Genomic DNA, 25,690 nt, shown 5'->3' on the forward strand with positions numbered 1-25,690 from the left:
CTGCCACGCCGATGAGGTCAACGAGTCATACGCTCCGTTTCTCGGGGCCTCGGGTCGGTGTGGCTACGCTGCCCGCTGACAGCGGCCAGGAAAATCAACAGAGGAGACGCTCGATCAGGAGGTAGGATTAACATAGGTTGGTCAGCGGCGAGGTTTTCCCCTCTCTCGGCGAGCCAACTCCAATGCTTCAAGTGTATGGAGACGGGTCACGTGCGTGGGGCAGCACATTGACGGCCGACCGGTCGGAGTGCTACTACCGGTGCGGGGCGGAAGGACATCGCGCCAGGGACTGCTCAGCGCGAGTACCTAAGTGTCCGGTGTGCGCGGATCTGGGACTACCCGCGTCGCGCCGTATGGGGTCACCGGCATGCAAACCGCCTGCCCGTAAGAAGAGGGCCGCACAGGAAGCAAGGACCGTTCCAGGCGACGGCGGGGAAGCGGCGACGAGGAAGGAAACGATGACGCCGTTAACTGGCTCCACAAAGGCCAGAAGAGAGGACAGAGAAGTCGGACACACCGACTGCGAGGGGAACGGCCCGGAGGAGGCTATGGAGACGGAGCTTCCCCCAATGTGAGCGGAAGAAGAAGAGGAGGACAACTGCTCCTGTGGTGCAATCTTAATCGCTCCCGCCGGGCTCAGGGCTTAATGTTCCAGAGTCTGGCAGAACGGCGGATCGGCCTGGCTGCGGTGGCAGAACCGTACAGCATTCCCGACGCGTCACGGGGCGCTGGGAATGTGATCGGCTCGGTCGCCATATTCTGGACCGGGATCGCGGGAAGCCCCTCCTGCTCGGTAATCGAGCGGGGACGGGGCTTCGTGGCCGTGAAATGGGCGGCCTGGCCGTGGAGGCCGTCTACGTGTCGCCCAACATCAGCCGGACCGAATACGCGCCCTTCCTGGACGGACTCACGACTTGTGCGAGGCGTTTGGGCACCTGCCCGTCACTGGTCCTCGGGGACTTCAACGCCCACTCAACGGCATGGTGCTCCCACAGGACCAACGAAAGGGGGCGCGTCGTGCAGGACTGGAGTCGCATTTGTCCCGGAGTGTTCCCGGAATGCACGACGGCCAGTTCGGTTTCCGGAGAGGGTGGTCTACGATCGACGCTGTCGCCCGTGTCTGTTCCCTTGTCGAGGGGGCCGAGCGCCGTGGTTACGTGGCGTTGGCCGTGTCGCTGGACGTGGTCAACGCCTTCAACAGCATCCCCTGAGACAGGATATGCCGGGCCCTCGAATTTCATCGGGTACTCGCGTACTTGCGGGTTGTGGTCCGGGCGTTCCTCCGGGACCAGCGTATCATCTACACCGTCCGGGGCGGAGAAATGACTGGGAGTGCGTTGTACCGCGGGGTCCCGCAGGGTTCGGTGTTGGGTCCGTTGCTGTAGAACATCGCGTACGACGCGGTGCTTCGTAAGCCGATGCCTCCGAACTCGGCACTGGCGTGCTACGCCGACGACACATTGGTGCTGGTCTGGGGCACAGCATGGGGTAGAATCGTCCGCCTGGCAGAGCTGGCGGTGGCCTGTGTGGTCGCCGAGATCAAGGGATTGGGATTGAGGGTGTTACCGGAGACGTCCAAGGCATTGTGGTTTTGTTGCAGGGCCGATCACGGGACGCCTCCAGCGGGTTATCGCCTGAGGTTGGAGGGGGCTGCGGTCAGGGTCGGAACCAGCATGAAGTATTTGGGCCTGACCCTCGACAGCCGCTGGACCTTCGGCGCTCACTTCGAGCGCCTGGCACCCTCTGTCGTGGCGACGGCGAACGCTTTAGGACGTTTGCTGCCTCGGCTGGACGGGCCCGATGTCGGGGTACGCCCGCTGTACGCCGGCGTGGTACGATCGAGGCTCCTCTACGGAGCTCCGATCTGGGCGGAGGACCTGATGATCAAGCGTCGCAGTCTCCTAGTGGTCAGGAGGGTACACAGGATCGTGGCCATCAGGGTAGTGAGGGGCTTCCGCACCATTTCGGCGGCAGCAGCGGCGGTGCTCACCAGGTTTCCCCCGTTCGAATTGCAGGCCCTGAGGTGTCGCGAAATTTATCTCCACACTCGGGTTCTATCGGGCGGGGTCGGCCCGGTGGGCGCCAACGTTAGGTTTCGGGCTCGGGGGGCTAGCCTCGACACGAGAGCGCATGCGCCGGAGCTAAGGGTCCTAGGGGCCGTCCTTCCAAACTGGGGCGAGGGCGCGGCAGAGACCGTGGACGCGCTTCGGTGAGACGCGCTAGGTCCGCCGCGCCCCCCGGTGGGGTTCAAACTTAGGCGCTGGCAGCTCAGCGCCTCGGGGCCGCAAAGCACTCCGGTAGAGGAACCGGACTGCCTGGCACGGCGGCTTCGGCGACGAGGTGCGATGTGACGTGGCCGTACATCGCTCCATTAGGGGACGTATTGTGCGCGGGGAGGGGCCCGGTGTGTCGTTCGCACCGGTTCCCGGGCCCCTCTCGATCGCAGCTGGGACGGTCATCGTGGAGGTTTTAGTCGGTTGGAGTCCGGCACTACCACGCCGCTTTTCCCCAGAAGCGGTCTGGTGTCTGTGCGGATTTCCTCCGCGTTAATAAAAAAAAAAAAAATTAAAAAAGAAAAGATTATCGGTGCTCGGACCGCCGCGAACACCAATGACTGACACGGGTCTTTAAAGCTTTGACTGCCACGCCGAAATCACTCGTTTCGCTCAGGATGCCACGGGTGTATTTTTATTATTCAAAGCATATATTGGCAAAATAATAATAAATTGATGATGTAAGACAGCATTCTTCCCCAATGGACCGTTTATCTTACTGGTGATTACGGGTGACCACCGTAGCACGTTGGTAACAATTGATAGTGACATATTATAACAAGGCTTCGTTTATTTCAACAAACCATTCGCATTCGTTATTTCGTCGTAAGAAAAACGTCCAGAATATATTGTTGAAACGTGTAGAAGATATTAATAAACGGTATTTGCTCATTCTATATATAATAGTAAGGTATGTGCACACTTCTAACTTCAATTATATGATTATAAAGCAGCATTTACGATTATTTTCTAAGCTGTGTTTATAATATTTGTAGATTATCCTTCAAAGATATGGATGCAAACACAGTGCACCGTTAGATGCCAGATTTATTCTCATTTTTTTTATTGATGTTTTTATAAAAATGTTTAATTGTTCGATAGGGCACTTTTTATTTCAAAGCATGCGGTTATGTAGGTGTTTTTATAATTAAAGTAATATTACTTTGTTGTTGTTTGTTGTTATTTGCTATAATTTCGTTGTTCATATATATATGGATAGGTATAAAATAGGGTTTTTCACACGATTTGTAGATGCTTCACGATATGACAGTACCTATTTCCAGAATTGTTCTCGTTTCGATCGTGCCTCGATATTAAATGTATGATCTTGACAGGGGCATGTCAGCTGAGGCTTTCGATGCTCCAAGAAACGACGAATACGAAGGCTGGGCACATGTCGATTTCACAGACCAAAAAAATATACAATCATGTTACTGATGATATATGTAAAAATAAAATTTGAATAAAAATGTGTGTTCTACCATCTCACTATCTGTTACGACCGTTCGCGGAGAGACGCGGTCGCGAGGAAAACGCGTCAGCGAGAGGCGTAAATTCTCGCTACGATTCGGTGAATCGACGCCGCGAAATAGTCGTTCCCCTGTTTCGGTTGAGATAACAGAGGTGGTTAAATGAATATGACACAGTAGTAAGTTATATTTCACCGTTTATTCCACAACTTATAACGAGGATAGTTACACTGATGCGTATGTACGAGATGAGCGAGTGACTGATCTGCGGGTGTGTATACCCGCTCGAAGGATGTTGACCGTTCGAAGGATGTAAAATCAGTACTTGTCTTGGGAGACGATGATGTGTCGGAGGAAAGCTAAGGATGGGTGTGTCTAGCGCACGGGACCATCGGATTTGTTGGTGCCGATGTTATTTAGAGGAGTGAGGGAATAGGCTTCGTTTTTAATTGGTTAAACGAAGGGTCTTAACCGCCCTCGAGAGAAAGTGGTTAGTGGGAGGAAAGTTGCAGCGTGCGTGAGAAAAACCAACTTTCCCTTGTCCAGCCGTGGTAGACAATAGTCTTTAGAAATTCCTCGGAAACAGATGTTTGTTTGAAGGACCTTAGCAGGCAAGTGACTCGGGTTTATGACGGATGCTTAAGGCTATTGAGGGTACGCCGTACGGAAGAGCGGACATCTGGTGTCCGTCTGGCCCGCGGTGTGTAACCTGGGCCAGGCAGAGAGTCGCCCGGCGTAACACTACCTCTTTTTTGTTTTTAACATTATTCATCGATCTAGATGGAAAAATCCAATTAAATAAATGGTCAGTACCGAACGACAATTTTTCCTTTCCTACAAATTACAACATTTTTACTCTCGCAAATTACCAATTATTATCATTGAATTTCACGAAATTAATTATAATTAATTTTGTTCCTCCTTTTATTAGCTTCCACTTTTACTACAAACTTACTTTTTAAATGTTGATTTCTACCGACTCTAGTCCGAAATATAACAAAAAAGTTTACGGTCGGTACTGTACGACTCTCCTCCTAATAGATGGATGCACGAAGGTTGTACCAGCTGGGGAACAGAACTCAATCATTTTCGATGTTATCGCTATTAATTTAGATTAGAGGCCACACCGGGCAAAATCGAAAAACATAGAGATTTCGTTTTGTTGTTACTTCAAGTATTAACATGGAATTATTTATTATTTTATATTTACATTATTATATTTAATTTTATCTTCGTCCTTTCTTCATTATGAAAGTATAACTAACAGATACAGTTCGGCTTACGAAAATTTCTTTATTAACTACAAAGTTAAAAGCTTCCAAAGCTAAGTATGCGTTTCGCACAGGTTTCCCATACATTTTGTATACAGAATGGGTCACTGCTTTTGCATTTATTTTCCTTGTCTTTCATACGATAAGCTTTACAAACTCAAATATCTGCTAAATTAATAGTTTTTCGATATACGCAGGTTAATAAATTTTCATGGAGAACGTAAAGCTGCATCGATGAACGTACTAAAAGGATATATGACTCCTTTTAAAAACAAACAATTGAGCTACATATCACTTCCACGTGCCCGCCTACAGAAAACCTAATAACGTCAAAACAGCTCCCATCGAAATTCGTTTAATTTTTATCCGAGATATTTTCCGATACAGTTAATATCGGGTTGGCAACTAAGTAGTTGCGGATTTTGTTAATACCACCTAATGACAAAATCCGCAATCACTTAGTTGCCAACCCAATAGTATGGAAAATATTTCGACTTAAACTCTCAAGTGACCCACTCGGTGTAAATTGTATAAATTAAATACAAAACTAATTAAATTTTGTATTGTATGTCATCCACGTCGTGATTTCCTCTTCGTATAACGTTAGAACGCTGTCAAGAAGTTCATGCATGAACTCGATGTTTATCTCATATTGTTAGTCGCATAATGATATTTCCAAGGTATAGAAAAGAAGTAGATTACAACACGAATGATATAGATATTTGCGGCTTGAATATTAGCTACATACTGTACATGTGTGACGAACAAGCGTATTATTTAAAAGCGGTTTAACAGGTTCGGAAATAAACAGCGAAACGAAAGGTTAATGAAGGTTAATTAAGACACGATGTACAATAATAACAATGGATACGTTGCATGTTAATTGAAAATGATTTGCAAATGATTGAGACATTATCGAGATGCTGAACATTCGATAGAAAATAATTTCCTTATATTCGAAGAAGCTGAGGCCGACGAATAAAAACGCAGTTTATATTCCATGTAAATTAATGCAAAATAATTCACCATACTGAATTACTGATAGTTCGCGTAATGTCGTCGTTGTTTCGTTGAAACAGAAAACAAAGTCGTTGGACGTCACTAATTTTCAACTAACCAACAACGAGGAACAAAACGTTATAATACGATTATTTGTGAAACTACGTATATGTTTCAAAAATGTGACTGACTGAGCACACAAACGTGTATCGTTTACGGCAAGGTGATCGTATCGAACGTTTCATTCAAAATAAGTGAGATTTAGTACGAAGCGAATAATTTAGCATTAAGCCGATAATTGTCAAACAATGAAATAACACGTAAAAATTGTCTTGTCAGGGTAAAGAAAGAAATATTGGGTTGGCAACTAAGTGATTGCGGATTTTGTCAATACCACCTAATGGTAAAATCTGCATTCAACCACTTAACGATATTCAATATAAAATACGATTATGTATAATAGTGTCGTTTGTCAAAATCGATTAGACAGCTTCAAAGAAGCAGGCAAGCTATGTATTTCAAATTTAAAATCAATATTTTTTGTAGCAATTCAAAAGACAATAGTTTTGACAAATTATCCTTTAGCCTGTTGGAGAAGTCGATAGGGATTTCTATTTTTTTATTTCTATTTATTACGAATAATCTGTCATATTCGTATTTGAAAAAAATTAAAATTCAACTAATTGAAATCGATGTGTCATTGACTTTAATTTTATGATTGCAGAAGTTCCTAGTTAATAAACGAAGAATACATTTTTATTGGAAAAAATATCTAAATGATCGTCAGATCGGAATTCTTCGAAAGTTATTTCAATTGATTGAACTATCTGTATAATTTACGACGAACTAAGATAATTGTTGGAAATAGGGAGAACCTCGCCGATTTCGTCCACTTTAAAGTATGTTGTCGAATATATGTCGATTTTTTTTTGTTTCATTATTTAATTTGTACTTTACAATTTGTCCTGCTGGACATTCGGTAAATTTTTCTCGCTTAATTATTAAATAACATGTGAATGGCTACCCCCAGCAGGATACCATTTTCAAGTTTGACTATTTTATTTCTTTAGTGAAGTCAGTGGGGTGTTTTCTTTTTAGTCTTCTTTCTATGAGAGTTTTGCTGAACTACCTTTCCTTATACGCACAAACGACTTCGATTTTCAAGTTATAAAGTAATTTTCGTTTGTAATAATAATATACGTATTATTCGGAATAACATACGAAAATAATATGATTTTATATTATCTTATCGTTATATCGTTTTAGTCTAATAGTACGTATTATTTTATTACAAAGAAATAGTATGATGAAATAAATGATTTAAGAGGAACGCATGTCAAGATGAAGCCTGTAATCATTTTCGCGTGCAACGATCATTTTCAACGTATCTGTCTGCTTTATTTTGTTCGACAGCTAGTAATAAGAGTGTATGTAAGTATATCGGTCGCTTAATCAAAGCCAAACGGACTTCGCTGCTTTAAACCTGTCATTCATCGAAGGAAATGAAATTTAATATTCATTAGCTGCATTTGCAACACCGTTAGCTTGTTTTGCCAAGTTAAGGAGAACTAGTTCATAGAAGATAGCAAAGTTGAGCAAACAGCTGTAAAACTGCGAATATCGTTTTCCACTGCAGAATTGTTTCTACCGTGTCTAACTAACTTTGTTATATATTTTAGCGCTTTAAACAAGTCACTGATCAAATTAGGTATTGATTAACCGTTAAGACGTATCGCCGTTCTAGTTCTTAACTTTCACGACTCTATTTTTCAAAGGAAGAAGGAAAAAAAAGGAACTAATCAATGCACGTGTAAGACGTCTCATTTGTACAGAGAATACAAATTCACGACGATACGAGATTCTGCTTCTACGAAAGCAACAAATATTCGGCTCGCGCAATAACCAGTCGTTTAAAACATTGTAATAATTGTTGTATTACGTACTTTATCGTATGTATACGCTTAAGTATGTAATAACGAATATATTCGTTAATTGTACTAATTTATGTAAATTAATTGTGCCAATTATTATTAGTCGATGCGACGGTAAATAAATGAAATATTCGGTTCTTCCAAATTCTAATTCCGCAACGCAATAATTTAATAACAAAACGCAAAGGAAACTTTAAATTCAGTTCTCTCGGTTGACGAACTAGAGGAGATAGAACAGTTAAGAATTAGAGCGACGACATGTTATAACTATAACAAACTGTTTCACCACGATCGAACGCTGTAACTAAATAATTTGTTTACTTGTTTGATTTCTATAGTGACAAAAATAATCCTCTTAATAATAATCTCGCAGCCAATGATCCGAAGATCATTCATTCTAAATACTTTGCTACAAAATCTTGGTCATGAGCTAGCAAAATTTCAAACTAATTAATTTAGACCGGTGATACAACGTGTAGAAACTAAATAAATCAATTTTGTATTGCTTTTATACTTGTGTTTTTCATCTTTTCGTTCAAGTTTTCCTGTTTAAATCTCTAAATACGAGTAGATACAGTGGCTCTTACTTTCCAATGAAACATTTTTTGAGCAGGTTCTACGCTTTGTTTTAACAGCATCAAATTTTGACACTTATTTGCTGGCTGCTAGTTCTTACGCGTTTATAGGAAACGTAAAAGCGCAAAATAGCAGACAATGCATCGTAATACGAAATATCCAAAATATAGCGCTTTCTAAATTTAATATTTAATTAATTAGTGTATGTAAATGCTATAATAAATACAATTTTTATATCCAATATTTTTTACAGTCTCTCTATATGTAATTCAACGTATGATAAAATGAATTGGTAATATAACGAACGAGATTCCAGAACCACTTGGCCTCTGCTAGCATATTCCGCCGTGTTTAGAAAATGTTATTGACCCTAATTCCAGCACGTTTTTACAGCGAAACTTTTTGAAGCTAAAGGTTCTTGGTTTCGCATGAAGTTACTATGGTGGATGATTTAACGTATTGGTTTATACAATAACGAGACAAGGTGAACTCTCAAATGTATTTAAAATTATTCTAAGTACAGAATTCAGAGTTAGTCGTAATCGTCGCTCGCTCGATGCTACTCGTTGTAAGGATACCAAATAATAATTTTCTGGGTATGGAGGGTATGATCGTCTATTTATACTGGTCGGGGGAAAGTTTGAATTTGACTCCGGTTGACGGTTGCATATAGCGGCGATATTGTTTTGTCTGGAGTTTGTTTATTATTACATTTCGTACTTCGTAACGATGTTAATACTCCAAGGCAAAACAACAACAACATGAGTCACTCTCGATTCGAATCGTCTTATGACTTATGTGTCGCTACATTACGAATGTTTGGAAAATTCATGTAGCGATCTTCCTCCCATTTTTTGCGTTTCATAGATGAAAACAAAGCGGGGAACAATTACCACATTATCAATGACATTATGGGAGCACCAATAGACTACAAAGATCTAGATACATAATGTAGGTTTAAATAAGCTGAGACGAGTCGTATCAATAATTCATACGGCGTTAACAAGCGAACGTTACGTTATCTTAGAATTTATGGTGTCAATATAAGTTTTACATATTTCTTTTCTCTTAGCTTCGCTGCGATTCTCCAACTTGTTACGAGAAAGGATTTGAAAAAAGGATTTTTATTATTTTAAAACAATGTTAGCACACTGTCGATAGGAAGAATTATGCGTACAAAGTAACGTTTCGTTCATATTTCTGGCAAATTGAAGAAATTTTCTAACGATAGAAATTATTAACACAAGAAATCACGCGATTGCTATGCATTTTCGAGAAATTTAGGAGCGTAGAAATGTATAGGGTGCGCGTAATAATCAAAAATATATAATACGTCCATAATATTTGACAGATGAAACAAATTTCCATCTGGCTCCCAATTCTTCATTTAGTTAGCATCATAAAAATATAAAAATGCGTCAACATTCACCGTCTGTAATAATAATTCTTTCATATCTTTGTCAAATGTAAGGAAGGTACGACTTGGCCAGAAATGGTCCAAAAAACACAATACGCTTAATCACAAAAAATTACAAAGTTTCCGAACGAATAATACTTGGGTTTAGTTAAATATTTGAATTTGAACACGTCTGTTATTAGACATATTACATATTCTGTCCGCAAAGTCATGCTTGACTATTCTACTAATAGCAAGGACTATTATTATCTTTACAGTCATCTGAGTTTGACGATTCAGGAACAATGCCAGTTGTATTCTCGCGCTAACAATGTTGTGTCGTATTTAATAAAATATCGTCCACTAAATTAAGCTGACCAGCCGTGTACTGTGTTTTCGATAGCCGTATTGCAAAATTCTGGTATATTAATTTTGTACTATATATAGAATACTACGTACTGCTCCGCATTGTGTTTTACTATTTAGAAAGAATGATGATCGAACCGAGACAAAGATCGATACACTATTCGCACAATGTGTTTTAATCGAACGAAATAAACTCAATTGAACGCACCGTCGTAATTTGTCCGCAATGTGAACGTGAAAGAAGCAAATCAACGAGTTGATTGTACGAAATCAATAAAAATGGTAAAGAAATGGTGCTGACTGCAAATCCATGTTGCAGTGTACTGAAACTTTTGGAACTATATTTTGGCTGTATTTATTAATTATATTTACCTGTATATTTATTACTGCCGATAAAACAGAGAAATTTTGAAACAGAGACAAAAATTCGAGCGCAATAATTATTTACGTATTTTAAAATCTTTGTTATCCTTTTATCATGTCCGATTCTATCGTTGCAAATTGGACTTTAAATAACAACAATAAATACACTGTCAGCCGTCACGAAGTCTGTAAATGTCTTGCGAAGAGAATTTTCTAAATATCTCTATTTTAATGAAAGAGACGGTATTTTAAAATTTTTTCATCGTTTTCATATTATTATAGAATCGTCGTAATTAACCACGGAATATAAATTTTCGAAGCAAGTACCATCTCTGCGCGAATGAATTGCAGCGTTTGTGGCTGTTAACGTGAAAGCTTGCGTTGTATTTAAACGTTAATGCTTGTAATTGGTGTCATTATTTTTTCAGACCCACGAGAGTTTGAAGTTAAATTACTTCTTTTTAATTAATGTTTGGAATATACGATTATTTATAAAACATGGAATAGGATATAAGATACGAATGAGATAAAAATGTGCCATCGATTTCAGAAACCACATTGATCGGCTGATCATCTTTCAAATGTCTCTTAGACTTTATTATTATTCATGTCATTTTATAACAAATAAACTTACGATAAATCATTTGTCTCTTGAGAATCAAACGTTGATCTTGCTTTAATGATATTGAGAAACTGATAAAACTTAGAGTCGATCGGTTTAATTACACGGCTGATCGTTCAGAATTAAAGAACGTCGCTCGAATCTAATTCAAACTGGTACGATCTGCTATGTGAAAAATTCTTACCAAGTACATGTATATAGATACAACTTGTGAAATCTTATTTTTAAGTTTCGTAGCCACAAAATGTGGAAAGACATTGTCCATCGAGGCTCTAGAACGAAGAAGAGTATCAAATATATGTCTAATATAAATAATAAATATATATCTAATATCTAAGAATTGATTTAAAAGCAGAAAGTTTGTTACAACGTAGAAAAAGATAGTCGAAAATAGTATCTTACAGAGTAACCATCGACGTAAATATTTTCTTCCTAAAGACTTACACGAACATGTCGCAATGATAATTACGTTTCAAGTTTTTCCTTCTATTTTGACGATTCAGTTTACGTAGCTTCCTATTAAGATTTTTCATTCATCGGAAACTGACGGAATTGGTTGAACAGCGCGATACGAAGGCGATAAATAGCAGCAAAAACTGAATGCAAATCTTTCCCGTTTATAGATTTCTTTATTTGCCACTTCGTTAGAAACAGATGCGCGTTCATTGCGATATTTTATGCAACTATTACGTGAAACGGAAAATTTTCCTCGGAATTCTTACACATAGATTAGTTTTCCTAAGCTTAAAGTGTAAATCGTTTAACGTTAGGTCTAGAAACCTGCAATATGTGACTAAATATATGATACGCAATCAGAATCAAACTTATATAACGAGAATAAATAAAAATATTCGCACATGCAACGTTGTTTTTCAATGAAATGTTTCTCTTCCTCGTAATTACAATTTACAAAATTGTAACTTGTTTTCCTCTGCAGAACATTTATCGTTAGAATCTAACGAGACGAATTACACGTTTCACGCGAAAGATATTTACAAAAATACGGAAGTTTCACAAATAGACGGACAACAGATAAAAAGTGACCTCTATTTACCATTGCGAATACAACGAGCGATAAATAAGAGAAAAATTCTCTTAAAAAAAAAGTGCTCGTGAAGAGTTTAAGCATTGATCGAAATGAGGAAAGAAAATCACGATATTGTCTGCGCGAGATTCGATCGTAACGTTTTATATATAATATCAGTTACATAATATAATTATAGTAAAAATAATAAATTATAGTAATATAATATAATATCAGTTTACGAATACCACGTAATTCACGGGGAAAAAAAGAAAGAAGAAAAAAGTGAAGAAAGTAAGAATAAATGTATTCGTTTGAGCAAGCGCGAACGAGTAATCCTTTTTGCAGAAAGAAGAAATGAGTTTGAACCAGTTGACGCTAGAAACTGTAACGGGTTGACATGACACGTATTCGACTCACCATCGCACCTTGACCTTAATTTTCCACGTTTCGCCCAGAGCTTCTTCTCCTAGAATCTCGCTACAAATATGAATTATTATTTTTAGTGCCTTGTTTTGGGTATACCTTGTCCGTATTATTTGCTATGATTCATACGCTTGTTCTTACGAAATTCGCGCCCCTATTACGGCGAACGCATGGAATTATCTTTTCGTGCGGTCATGTATTATTTCTATCGCAACATTGATAAAGTAGTCTTTTTAAATTTGGATAAGACATCGTGCAACAGATGTGTACCTTGGGCCAACCGACGTTTGCTTAACACCGATAACATCTGATATCCGTGACGTGTAAGAAATATTTGTTGTGAAACAGTTGTTTGTTGAACGTACACTACATACCGTGCAGAAGTGTTTTGGATGCTTAATTCGTTTCCACAGAATCTACATATATTACGATTCCGTAATACGTTTACAGAAAGAGAGATTTGTAATTATTTTGTTATTGTTTTAGTTACGGTCAATCACAAAAGATTGCATAATGCACATCCCTTACATGTAAAATATTATGATATAAAACAACCCGAAGAATTTTTTTGACACATATACACTTTCTACTCTCATATATATATAGTTTATTTATTTATTTATATATATATAAATATATAATATACAGGGTGGTTGGTAACTGGTGGTACAAGCGGAAAGGGGGCGATTCTACGCGAAAAAAGGAGTCGAAAATATAGAATAAAAATTTTTCGTTTGAAGCTTTGTTTTCGAGAAAATCGACTTTGAATTTTCGCTCGGTACGCGTGCACTTTATCACGTGTCGTTATAACGGATCTCACTGTAGATTTAAAAAAAAATTAAAAAAAAATTGTTATTCTATATTTTCGACTTCTTTTTTCGCGTAGAATCACCCCCTTTCCGCTTGTACCACCCGTTACCAACCATCCTGTATATTATTTTAAAATATTATATTTAAAAAAAAGTTAAAAAAGATATATATACCTGTAACTTTACGCGATACAAATCATCATTAATAATTTTCATCGCGTTAAACGTAAAACACTACACGAAAGACTTGAAGGAAAAAAAGATATTCCAATGCAGGTTGATCTTGGTTGAAAGTTGAAGAAAAGAGAAATATTTATTTTTTCTGTTGATTTCAAAGGGCAAGCTAGAAAAACTTGAATTTCCAGAGATAGCAAATATCAGGCTTGTATCGTAAACTGTGTGAAGTTCCGAGTACAACGTTATCGTTCAGGCTTCTGTAAAGCTTAATGAATTGTCAAGGAAACGCATGTAACTGGAAAGTTTGTGGTGAAATCACGGAGCTTACAAAATACAAGCAACTCTTTATCGATTAGGTTAGCAACCGTGACACAAGCGTGTGGCATGTATACCAACGCTCGTATAGTATCTGGAATATTTTGGTACATTTCTGGTAATATGTAGTATGAATATTGCAATATATACTACAGACTGTAATACGGTTTAGAATATACTACAGAAGTATATATGAAGATTTTTAAGATCTTAATGTTGTGGCTGATACACAATTATAAATTTCTAATTTCTAATTCTTATCTTCCAACTTTTGATATATTTGATTATTCAGCATAAAAAAATTTGTGATTCCAAATATCCAGTATTATAAATATATATTAACCAAATTTAGAATTCTGCAAATGGTATTAACGAATCTTTGAACAATAAAAATATAAATTTTTCAAAAAAATAGGCAAACTAGAAAAATTTGCCATCTCGTTAGAATTTATTTCAATTTTACAAGAGTGTTCTTCACTCTTTTTTTTTTCGTTAAGTGCACTCATCATCGCTCTTAAGAATAATTACGCATACAGGTGCACGCGTTCAAAATAAAACACTTAAAGGGTTAATAAACCTTAATATTCAATGGGGCTATATTTAACGCTTATTGTACGCTTAACTTGATTATTCGTATCGTATACTAAGTTTTTACTAAATATATAGCTGCGATAGACATCATGTCACTTTTATATACATTTTCAAATTTGACCGTGTAATTACGACTCATTCCGGTCTCATGACAGTGCTGATGAAGTTACGCTCTCATTACGGTGCTAATGAGATTTCAAAATGTTTTATATAACACGCGCGGTAAAACCTCGTTTATCCGCAGCTTGTTTATACGAACAAATTAATTCTGAGCCTCTTTAAGCACAGACCGTCACGTAACCGCAACGTCACGTACCGGTCGGTGACGAATAGTGTGAACGGTCTCATTTAAAACGTATGTTTCAATGTTTTGTCATGACGTTGCCGTTACGTAACGGTCCGCGCCGTATAGCGTAAATTGACCTTTATTCCTATAATAGAAATATTTATATACACGCGATCATTTGTCCTTCTTCAAAATAAATTCTATCTGTCAGAGGAGGAACAATCGAAATTCCAACACCTGAGGGGCACTGTCCACGAAGCGTCGCTTCGTACAAGCGTAAACGTTTGTTTGTAGTCTATTAAAACGTGACGATACGTCTATGAGCGATGTTGAGTCTGCGAGGCGTACAATAAGATATATTCTGTTTTATTATTAAAACGTCTAGCAACCAGCAAGACGCCTTCATCCTGAATTATAGTTACGTACGTCTCGCTACTGACGATCTTTTAAGCTAAGTTCACACTGGCAGCCGATTGAAGAGTGCTTGTAGAAAACACTGTGTGAGCGCCAACATTGAAGAATCTGTATCTTTCGTCGGAAAGTGTTCTACGTACTAACGAGATATACTAACGTAGTATAAAATTTAAATACAATTTTCCTTTTTAAATAGTTATCAATGATGTTGGAAGACGATGTTACAATAAAAATATTAAAATATTAAGCACCAATAAACATTAGTTGATTGTCTCTTGGCTTTTGTCTATATCGTCTGCCTAAATGAATGAAATATTGAGTTTTCTTTACAAATAAGGGGCACTTCTAACATATATGGGCTTTTCTATAAACTTTTCTTTTCACGAATTTCGGTAACATTAATTTGTATAAGGTTTCTTTTCCTTCTGAAAAACTAGTTTCTTCGCATTTACAGTGTTTTTAACGAGCGTTTGCTTATCAGTTGCTGCCAGACACGTGTTGCAGACGAACAACATCTTTCCTGTAAAATCCACGGACGACGGGAGACAACATTTAAGCGGAAAGACAGCTCGCGGATAAAACCACGTCCACACCGACTGACAATTATCGGCAGACACGTGTCAGGGAGAATCCCAATAAAATGCACGTCCGCAGTCAAGTATTTTATTTTCCACTGAGATGGAAGACACGAGAGACGCTTGCGGGCAAAAACTCTCAGGAAAAATGTGCATTTTACCTGGTTTGGGAAGCAACGATTCCGCTGTGCGACGTTGAGATATATGACAAGGTACTTGATAAGGTGACAAGAAACAGTGAAAGTAGAAAATTTGAAAATACACGCCGTTTGTCGAAATCACTGCAAAGTTACGTAAAAAAGTCACGCGTCGCAAAGAATCATTCGGAAATAGAGCAAAGGTCAACATTATTTTTATCTCTTGAAATTCCCTATAAAAGTTTTATTATTATTCTAATAAATTTTATTATAAAATGTATTACATAAAGTTATTACAGTTTATGTTATATATGAAACACTTATTAACAACAAATTTTTCCAACAGTCGAAAAACACAAATAAAATCATTAGATTCTGGGTTTCTGTTAAATATTAATAACCAAACATACGTGTAATATATTGTATGGTAGAAATCTTTCTCGTTGTTATGACGTTACGATATTAATTATTTATATCTATACGATATCTGATTCTAAAAACGGGGACGTACATATTTCGAAGTCAGAATTTCAGAAGTTTAAAGTACTCTTTTTCGTACTGAAAAGGGACCGATCGCTTCAGGCGATAATCACATTTCTGCAAAGATACATTCCAATAATCCGTGTGTTCCATCTGTGGCGTATTTTCGACTGATCGACATCGAGGTATATCCGGATACCCGGTACAGTTTTAGCAGATAAATGTCGTCGCCTGTAGACAGTCTAGGTTACATTTTCTGGCGACCGTCGACGGATAATGTATACAGAGAGTGTCTGTCGGTGTAGACGACACTTTAACGCTAGTCATCGTGACGAAAACGCATAGCGACGAAAATGGTACGCTGCTGTTTCGCGGACAGGTGCACATTACTTTACAATGAGCGTTGCATAGTAGCGTACTGTTAGTATCGACACGTCTAATATGAGTCTATGAAGATGATGAAGCGCGAACAGCAAGGCTAAATCCTCTGTTTGAACGATTTGAACTAACAAGAAGACTTTGGAAGTATAGCTATCCGAACTGCGTTGATTTCCAATCAGGAAAGCGAGATTCTACTTGCGATATAAACAGATGTGCAAATATTGTCGTGAGTCAGCGTATATTCGCATGTGAAATAACTTCCTGTCAATAATCATTCGCCTCTGCCTAGTCACAAAGTAGCACAGAGTAGCTTGAATACATACGTCTGTATACTTAACACTAGAACTACCGATAGTTAATACGAAACTATTTCTACCAAAACCAGTCAAAATAACTAGTCTTTTTAAAAAAAATACGTAATAACAGAATATTTTTATATTTATTGATTTATTACTTTCTTACAGGAGGAATTCCATGTTATGTAGTACATTTTTGGTATTATTAATTCGTCTGGGACCATGATCCCTAAACGAGGATTGATGCACTTATAAAATAGTAAAACCAGTCATTTTAACTGGTGTGGTATTTCTAGTGTACTGTAAATACTGTAAATATTTGTAAATAAACCTCTTTGACATCTCCCCCCCCCCTAAGTTACACAGCACCTAAAAAGCAGACCACCGAAGCATCCTGTTTTACGACCAAGTTTTCAGGACAGAAAAAAAAAAATACATAAAAAAGCTCCGCTCCCCAGCGGCTTAAACCCAAAAATTGTATTATACAACGAAAAATGTAAAGCGCCGACACATAATACAGCATGGCTACGCCGTACCGCCGCGTATCGGTACCTTTGCCTAACATATCATTACAAAAATTCACCGTTTATTGTGAATATGTATCTAAAACTGTATCCTTGGGCTCAATAAACAATTTTAAATCGTTAAATCGTATTTCTAGTGTTAGCATCTAGCGATCTAGCGATCTAGCGATCCATCCGGAATTATCCTGATAACTGATATCATCATATTGTATGATACGCAATAAAAATTTTCAAAACGTGTGGCAAGTTATACAAAACGAGGAAACTGGTTAATTGGGGTTCGATAAACAGATTATAGGATCCTTTTACACTTTGAAAAGTACCAGTCATTTTGACTGGTATTGGTGTAAGTAGCCTTGATACAAAATTATTTTGAGTTTGAATACATAAAAAAACAAAATAAAACTCATTATATTATTCTTTTAGTTATCGTTGCTGCAAAAGTGATTACATCATTGCGGAAAAAAATATAACATGAAGTAGGAATTTTAAAATAAAATTGTAAAACCAATCAATTTGACTGCTGTGGTAGTTCTAGTGTTAAAAAATTGTAAAATGCTAAAAAATTGTAAACTATTTTCTCGTATGAAGAAGTCTCCGATGTGACTTCTAATCCTTCGCGATTATTTTTTATTCTTGCAATTATTTCAAATTCTTGTTCTATCTCGAAACACAGAACTCACCTAACTTTGTTTGCACCACGAGCTTTGGTGGAATTTTCAGCAGTTAAAACTGAAGTTGTTCGATGGTTCTCTAGAACATCCGAGTCGCGTACACTATTTGTTAAACTTTGAACTCTGCATAATCGTTGCACGTTATTTTACATTAGTCGCGAGTCTCGCATCTTTTCCTTCGGATTCGCAATTATTTCCAAACATTTATTCATGTTGGAACTCTTATAGAACGACCGAGGTACGAAAAGAGCTTTACAGCGAATGAGGAAGTTGTTCTACGTAGGCTCATTGTCAGTAGTTTTCAGTAATAATAACTGGGTGTCCCATACGACTGAACATTCTAGAACAATGAAAGGTAGAACAGAATTTGATCAGGCAAAATGAAACGGTATCGTACAATGAGTGATGTAGCGTACGTGTCCGCTCCAAAAATAGTGACGTTCCGAATATTTTTAAATTTTCTTCTTTTAATAGAATTATAAATCGTTTTTTACATCGACCAATGGATTTTTGAATTCTCTATAAAAAATATTAAAGTATTCGGGTCGAAAATCGGTTTAAAAGATATTTTAATCTTGTTTAATTAAGCAAATGACAAACGAGAAAAATCGCAGGACAATAGCCTTGTGTTCTTTTCTTTTTTTGTCTTTAATAGTGTCGGTTATAGACGATAAGTTAAAAAATGTAATAATTCTAATCGTAATAGTTATTTGATTCGATCAATTTTTATCTGAGGAAGGCGCGTCTATATTTCTATATTGAACTCATAAAAACGAAGGAAAGAATATCCACTCATACTAAATAAATTGCTATGTTTTTCTCCCATTCATATTACAGTTTATGTATTGGGTTGACAACTAAGTGATTGCGGATTTTGCCAACCCAATATGAAGAAATTTATCTTCAAAACGTTGTATAATTTTTCCTGTCACATGCTATACACGCGTGCTTACTTCTCATAATAATACAAAACATAGACTAAATTTTGGGCCAAATTAAAATTGAAATATCTTTTAAACGTAATTTTAAAAATCGTAAAATTTTAAATATCTTTTCAAACATAAGTATCCTAAATACTCTTTTTCTATGTACAGAGAATCAAAACCAGGACGTTGTTTATATTATTTTGATTAATAAATATATGTACATCCGCGGTCTATTTGTCATACATCTAATGTGTATAACTCGGCAACAAATAGGTAATGGCAAATCGAATCGATCTGGAAAAAATGTCAGACAACGATAATGAATAGTTTGATTCTTATCGATGAATGTAATCAAAGTAAGTTAATTCAATGATTATTGATTTCTCACTTCGTTTTCAATGACGTGATTTAAATACGATATACTATACTTCTATTTAATTTACGTAGGAGTAATTAAAAATAACTTGAGGCGTTAAATGTTGGGACAAAAACAGGTGGTTTTTATCCAATATCGCTATGCTTGTACTATTCAGCCTGTTGGTTTCCGCATATTTTTATCACGAAATTCTAATTCTAATCCGCTCGTTTAAATAAAGTAATATTCCTTTTTTCTTTTTTTTTTTATTGAAGATTTGAAATCTCCATGCAGATTTATCTCTGCTGGTATGAATATATTTACATAAGTATATATGTATATGTGTTGTGTATATTATTTCTTTAGGAATATATGAATATTCTAATGTTCATTCGATGTTACGCCTTCAAGATAAAAAGACTTATATGAATTGCACGTTATAAAATTAATCAGAAATTCCGTATAATTAGTCCTTCGCCGTCTTATTTGTTACAATATTTATTCTAAGTTTAAGATAAATAAATTACGTTGTACAAATAAATTTCGTAGACAAATGAGATTCGTACGACGTATATAAAACACGTTGCAATGGCGGAAGGCAAGCAATAAATAAAACTGCTACTTATTTAAATGAGATTCAAGTTTGCTAAAGTTGGAGAAAACATGTGCTCGAAGTTGGCGGATGTCAGAGAAAATAAACCTCACATTTTAATCGACTAATAAGCGATATCGTTCGTTTTTCTAAAAAAAAAATTCTGTTCTGTACCTGAGGAAACCAAATATTAAATTATAGACTTATATTACAGATATATTTACAATTAATTAATAAAATTAATATGAATAGAATATTTATAAAAATAAACGAAAAACAGTCGTCAAGAAGAAGTGACTGATTTTTATCTTGAAATAAATATTCGTTCTATTTGATCGTCTCGTGCAATACGATACTTCTGAGAATCGTTTAATGTTTAATAATATCTGTCGCCAATTTAACGCATTATTATACAGGACGTACAACGTGCGCAAAGTTTGAGCCAAATCGATGAGTCGAATGTTGCGCACTTCCCCCGCGTTACGTGACGATGCACAAAAACGTACTAAACCATCGTCGTGCATAAGCCGTGTATGAAATCACTGATTAGAAGGTGTCTTGTAAAGATAGCGGTAAATCAATTAATAATCTACGTACATCTACTGCGGCTATACTTATTTTTAGACTCCGAATTTTTATGCATTTAGAGGAAATTTGAGGACACGACAATACACAGAATACGCGTAACGCGCAGGAACGTATAAATAAATGCAAAATATAGTTACTCGCTATAATATTTAGTAAATAAGACAACTGCCTATCCAGATTCCACTTTTAAAATTATACTTGTACGTTATATCCATTTCTAAATTATATCATATTTATAGCTCTATTCGTGTACATATGAATTTGCATAAAAATCAGATATCCGTTCATTGTGAAATGAACAATTTTTCGTAACAATAAAAAAAGAAGCATTAAGTAATGCATTAAGTTACATTGTATATAACAATATAACAATGTATATAACGTACAACAGTACGTTATACGTTATTCGTTAACATTAAGAGCCAATGTTGCGTTAATTTCAACAATGTATATAATTAATTATGTATATAATATAATTTATATGAATATGAGAAAAAGTGCGCAAACTCAATGTAATATATTTATTTTGTATGAAATTTATAAAAGTATCGATATGCATAAAATGATGCTATTAATTTGAACATATTAACATCAATATCTTGTTTATCCTATTGCAACTTTAATATATACGTAGCTGCAACTACTTATTAGGGAAAAGTAGACTTGAGGATGTAAAACTCAAAGGTTCTCGACGTCTGAAAGGAAAAACGAGCTACCAATAAATAATAATACAGTATAATACCTCGCAAAAATTAAGTGTTATGATCTGATATACATATTTTTTTCAACCTTTTCTATCAACGATTACAGCTTCTAAGTGAAAATATATAAAATTCGCGTAGTAATCAACGCGTTAATGGATTGAGCGTAATTTCCAACATTCAAGTAGCAGTTTATTGCTTCTTCTATCTACAACATTTCCTCTTTACAACGCTATAAAGCAAAACTCCATATAAAATAGAGAGCAAGAAGTATATGTACGCCTTACATAAACTTTACGCAATGCAAAATCAGATACGATTAACCGAACGAGTCAAAATAACTTTGGCGGTACATGGAAAAAACTCAAACCTAGTAATATAATAAAAAGCAGATAAAACGTGGCAACACATTCTAGGAGTAAATTGCGAAAAATAATATCGTACGAACAGAGGCTCGCGTGAACGCTTGGTTAAAAAATTAATACGAAAATACGAAATAATTGAATAATACCGAGAAGCAAGAATAATAATAAGTTTGGTTGTGCTGTTTGATAGAATGGTTAAACGAACATTAACCTCAATGATGGACAGCTTGAAGAGGATCGATTCCTTGGCCCCCGCGATCGCCAGACATCACGCCACATCACGTCATTTTTATTCATGGGGAACTCCGAGGGAAAAAATTTTGCGAGGCAAGAATTAATATACTTCAGGTCTTAACCCCGCTATGTTCTTCCCATCTTTCTCGACCAATTATATTTTAACAACGTGAAAAATGCCATCACAGTTTGTACAAGATATGAGAAAGTTTCAGTTTTCCGAGAAACGTTTTCTTAAAATGTTCAAAATTTGTCCTTGATTGTTAGAATCGGAGTAAGATTAAAATATAAAAATTTGAAAATTGTATGGAAGAGTTGATAATAAAGAATTTGTAGTACACTCATGAGATAAACCTGCTGTAAATATCATTAACCTATTTCCATGCTTCATATAGCGAAAAATCAGTTCGTCATTTCATCATCAGTTCTGTATTGTATTTACAAACGTTTTATAGCTGTTAGTAAAACATTTATATGCTCGTTAGTATGATGATTCTTTTCTTATTTTTACTCGTAGAATGTCAAAATTGAGCCACCTTATATATCTAATTTAATTCATCAGAAAATCCTATTGTCACACTTCTTTTTAAACCTGATAGGGAACGAAAATATGTGATTATTTATAAACATAGGTAATGAAATGTAAATTGCGACTTGTTTGAATACACCCCATGTATGTTCTGCTTGTTTTTAATTCCCCATAAACGCCGGATAATTCCGGATAAACAAATATCCACAGTTTAATAATTAATAAACGATCCAAGAGCTTTTGTAAAAATAACTTCGAGGAGAAAATAAAAAAAAAATTAAGAAACGAGAATCCATCTTTGTCGTTTTTAATTTCCTAAAAAGGATCAGTGCGCAATTTGCAAACGATTTTGTACCAACACCGATAAAGCTAAATGCGAAACGTATTTATCGAATTATCAAGTACCATTCAATTTTTAAAACCGTTTCTCTCGGGAACACTAAAAATGGACATAGGATATTTGTTGCAGCAAGCCATCGACGTATTATTGGAAATCGATAAAAGTAGCCGACAATTTACCAACTGGTATCTATCTATAGCATGATGCAGATGTTCGATACATTTTCCGATTATGTACTTGGACCGGTGCAAAGCAAACAGCGATTCATAACCGCGCCCAAAAGAGCAGCGAGGTAAATGAAAATAGGAGAAAATATTGAAATATATATAAAAGATTGGCATTCTGGGCGTGCAACGAAAAGCAACAAACAAATGGCTAACATTTCGAGATGCATGGCCGTTTACCAAGCGATCGAGACGAAACGATATCGCGCGAACGAAAAGCAACGAAAAAATGTCATTTCTTGCGCGTGATCTCGTCGCGATTCGCGCAACGAACCTAATGAATAAAATCATTCGCGTGATGCGTCGTGGATCGTTGCACGTGACATAAATAAAAGAGAATCGAGTGGAAAGGGAGAAAGAGACGGAACGTAGCCGATGCGATCGCCGCCGCCAACGAGTACGAACACGATGACGCTTTTCACGCGGAAATATAGTTTCGTATCGATTAGACGTCGGTACACGACAAAAACACGGAGAATGACCAAAGGCGAGTCGAGTCTTTCGATAGATTTCATTCGATATCAGAAATATTGGATTGTTCGTTAGATGAACGTAATCTCGTGAAACAAAAGATCTTATGTCCTGTTAAACGATATCAACAATCCACGTTAACTGTATAATTGTTGTATCATGTAGTGTAATAACTATGCAATAACTAGTGACGTTATTTTTATTATGTATTTTATTGATACACATATTGATACACACACATAGATAAAAGATATTATATAATGAGTACATGTAACGACTGTGCTAACTTATGACTTATGTAATTCATTTTAATCGTGATCGATAATGACGGTTAATCGATGCGACAATAAATAGGTAAATAAATACATTTACGCCAGAAATGTATTAGAGGCTATAAATAAAGCGCGGATGTTCATGTAATTTTATGTTTTTATGAATGTAATTAAAGAGATGAGATCCAAATGGAAATTTGTTTCGTCTACTAAATATCGTAGTAACTGTTCTACTTTAAATATCGTTTATATCTTTGCACGTTGTACGCACTCTGTAGATTGTTCGAATCCTACGTTTCCCAAAAATGTACAAGCATAGTCTAATTATAAATTGCGAAATTCTCTCGTAAGAAGATTTTTCAATTTTCAAAAATAAATTTGAGGATGTATCATGCGCGTGTATCAGGCCAGTTGGTAGTTAAACATGTTGGAACTTTATTTTCTTGAAAATGAGGCGTTAAAAGAGAAAACACAGTTTAACATTTTTGACCTATTTTCACGTGTACGATAATCTCATGCCGATCGTCTGCTGATACCTAATCGGTACTTGGCCAAGTTAAAGTATACTCGGCAAATTCTCAAGTTCGTTTTTCTCAGAATCGAAGCGTCATACGAAAAAGTTTGATTACATATTTCCGAGTTATTTTTCCGCGTCGGATCATCGGTTGCACTACGATTTCCGACCCAACCTCGTACGAACGAAAAATCACAGGTCGTGAGCGGAATCAATAGATCCCTGTTACGAGAGCTCCAGTTACACGAATTGTTTGTTCCTCGATGAGCTCAGATAAATGGAATTCTACTGTGCTGATAACAATCTTCGAAAGAGGTTGCGGAGAATGGAAAGGAAATAGAAGGAGAGTAGGGAAAAGAGGGAAAACGCAAACAGAAAGAAGCAGAGGTGGAAGGCAAGGAAAGAGAAAAGTGCAATTATGGGGAAATAGAGAATAATAAAAAATAGATGGATAACGAATCACGCAACGAATAAATGAACGAACGAAATGTAGAGATAAAGAGCCGAGATAACCAGAGAATTGATATGTTTTTATGCTAATGTAGTTATCTGTAAGTTAATATTTTACGTTCATAAACTCTATGTATCTAAAGCCAGGTGCAATTTCTAGGTCATCGAGCTGAAATAAATAAATGCAACAACGATATTCGATAGAAAAACCGGTGCACTTACTTGGCCAAAATGTGTGCCAGGTCCTTGCGCGCATGGGGGTATCGCTGCTTCTTGGAAGAAAATACTAAGGGCAGTCTGAAACAATAAAGTAAGCACGATTAGATCGCAGGCATAGCACATTTCATACTTCAACATTTATATGTGTTACTTTACGTCTAGACTACGTAACGCATAGTTTTTTTCAGAAAGAATATCGTTTCCGTTTACAAATCGTGTTATTAACCTTAGAATGACGAATGCCAACTCTCAACCTCGATGCTTGACTTAGCCTTTAACCACGACGTAAATATTTGCTATGCCGAGACCTGAGCAAGTTGTCAAAGATAGTACTACGTTTTACATTTTAACTTCACAGTTTAAAGGTCGATTTATTGGCTATTGCATGATTGGCTAGAAGCTCGTATACCATTGTGCAAAAGTAACCTAAATTCCTCGATCTATATACGAATAAATATGAAGCAAAAGAACAGCATCGAAGTCTTTGGACGAATTATTTTCTATTCGATTTATCGATAGCCACAAATTCAGCGTAAAGCGATGAATGATGGAACTTCTTCGTGAAAATTTGAACAGCTTATTTATCATCGTTATTCGAACGTCTTTGAAAACTTCTTACGTGTACATTATACGTAACACACATAACATTGATGTATCTGTATAGAACGTTATGAAATCTCATTGGCATTAACGAGATACGATTGTGGTAATTGTATTGCTCAGATTCGAAAAGTCTAAAAATGCGTATAGCAAT

The 25,690-nt window shown here is 36.8% G+C and overlaps 1 protein-coding gene across 4 annotated transcripts in view; it reads right to left on the bottom strand.

The window, feature by feature from the left end:
- Nucleotides 1–25,690, bottom strand: part of LOC117211410 (UBA-like domain-containing protein 2) — an 87,957-nt gene that overhangs the window by 33,107 nt on the left and 29,160 nt on the right. For 3 of the 4 annotated variants that reach the window (XM_033455234.1, XM_033455238.1, XM_033455235.1), the window contains exon 2: nt 24,940–25,014. In XM_033455234.1, the coding sequence (XP_033311125.1) occupies nt 24,940–25,014 (75 nt within the window). Of the gene's footprint in view, nt 1–24,939; nt 25,021–25,690 lie in introns of all 4 variants that reach the window. The other variant, XM_033455237.1, reaches the window with a different exon arrangement.

This window comes from Bombus bifarius, unplaced genomic scaffold (assembly GCF_011952205.1).
Source record: "Bombus bifarius isolate JDL3187 unplaced genomic scaffold, Bbif_JDL3187 scf7180000008233, whole genome shotgun sequence".
NCBI lineage: Eukaryota > Metazoa > Arthropoda > Insecta > Hymenoptera > Apidae > Bombus > Bombus bifarius.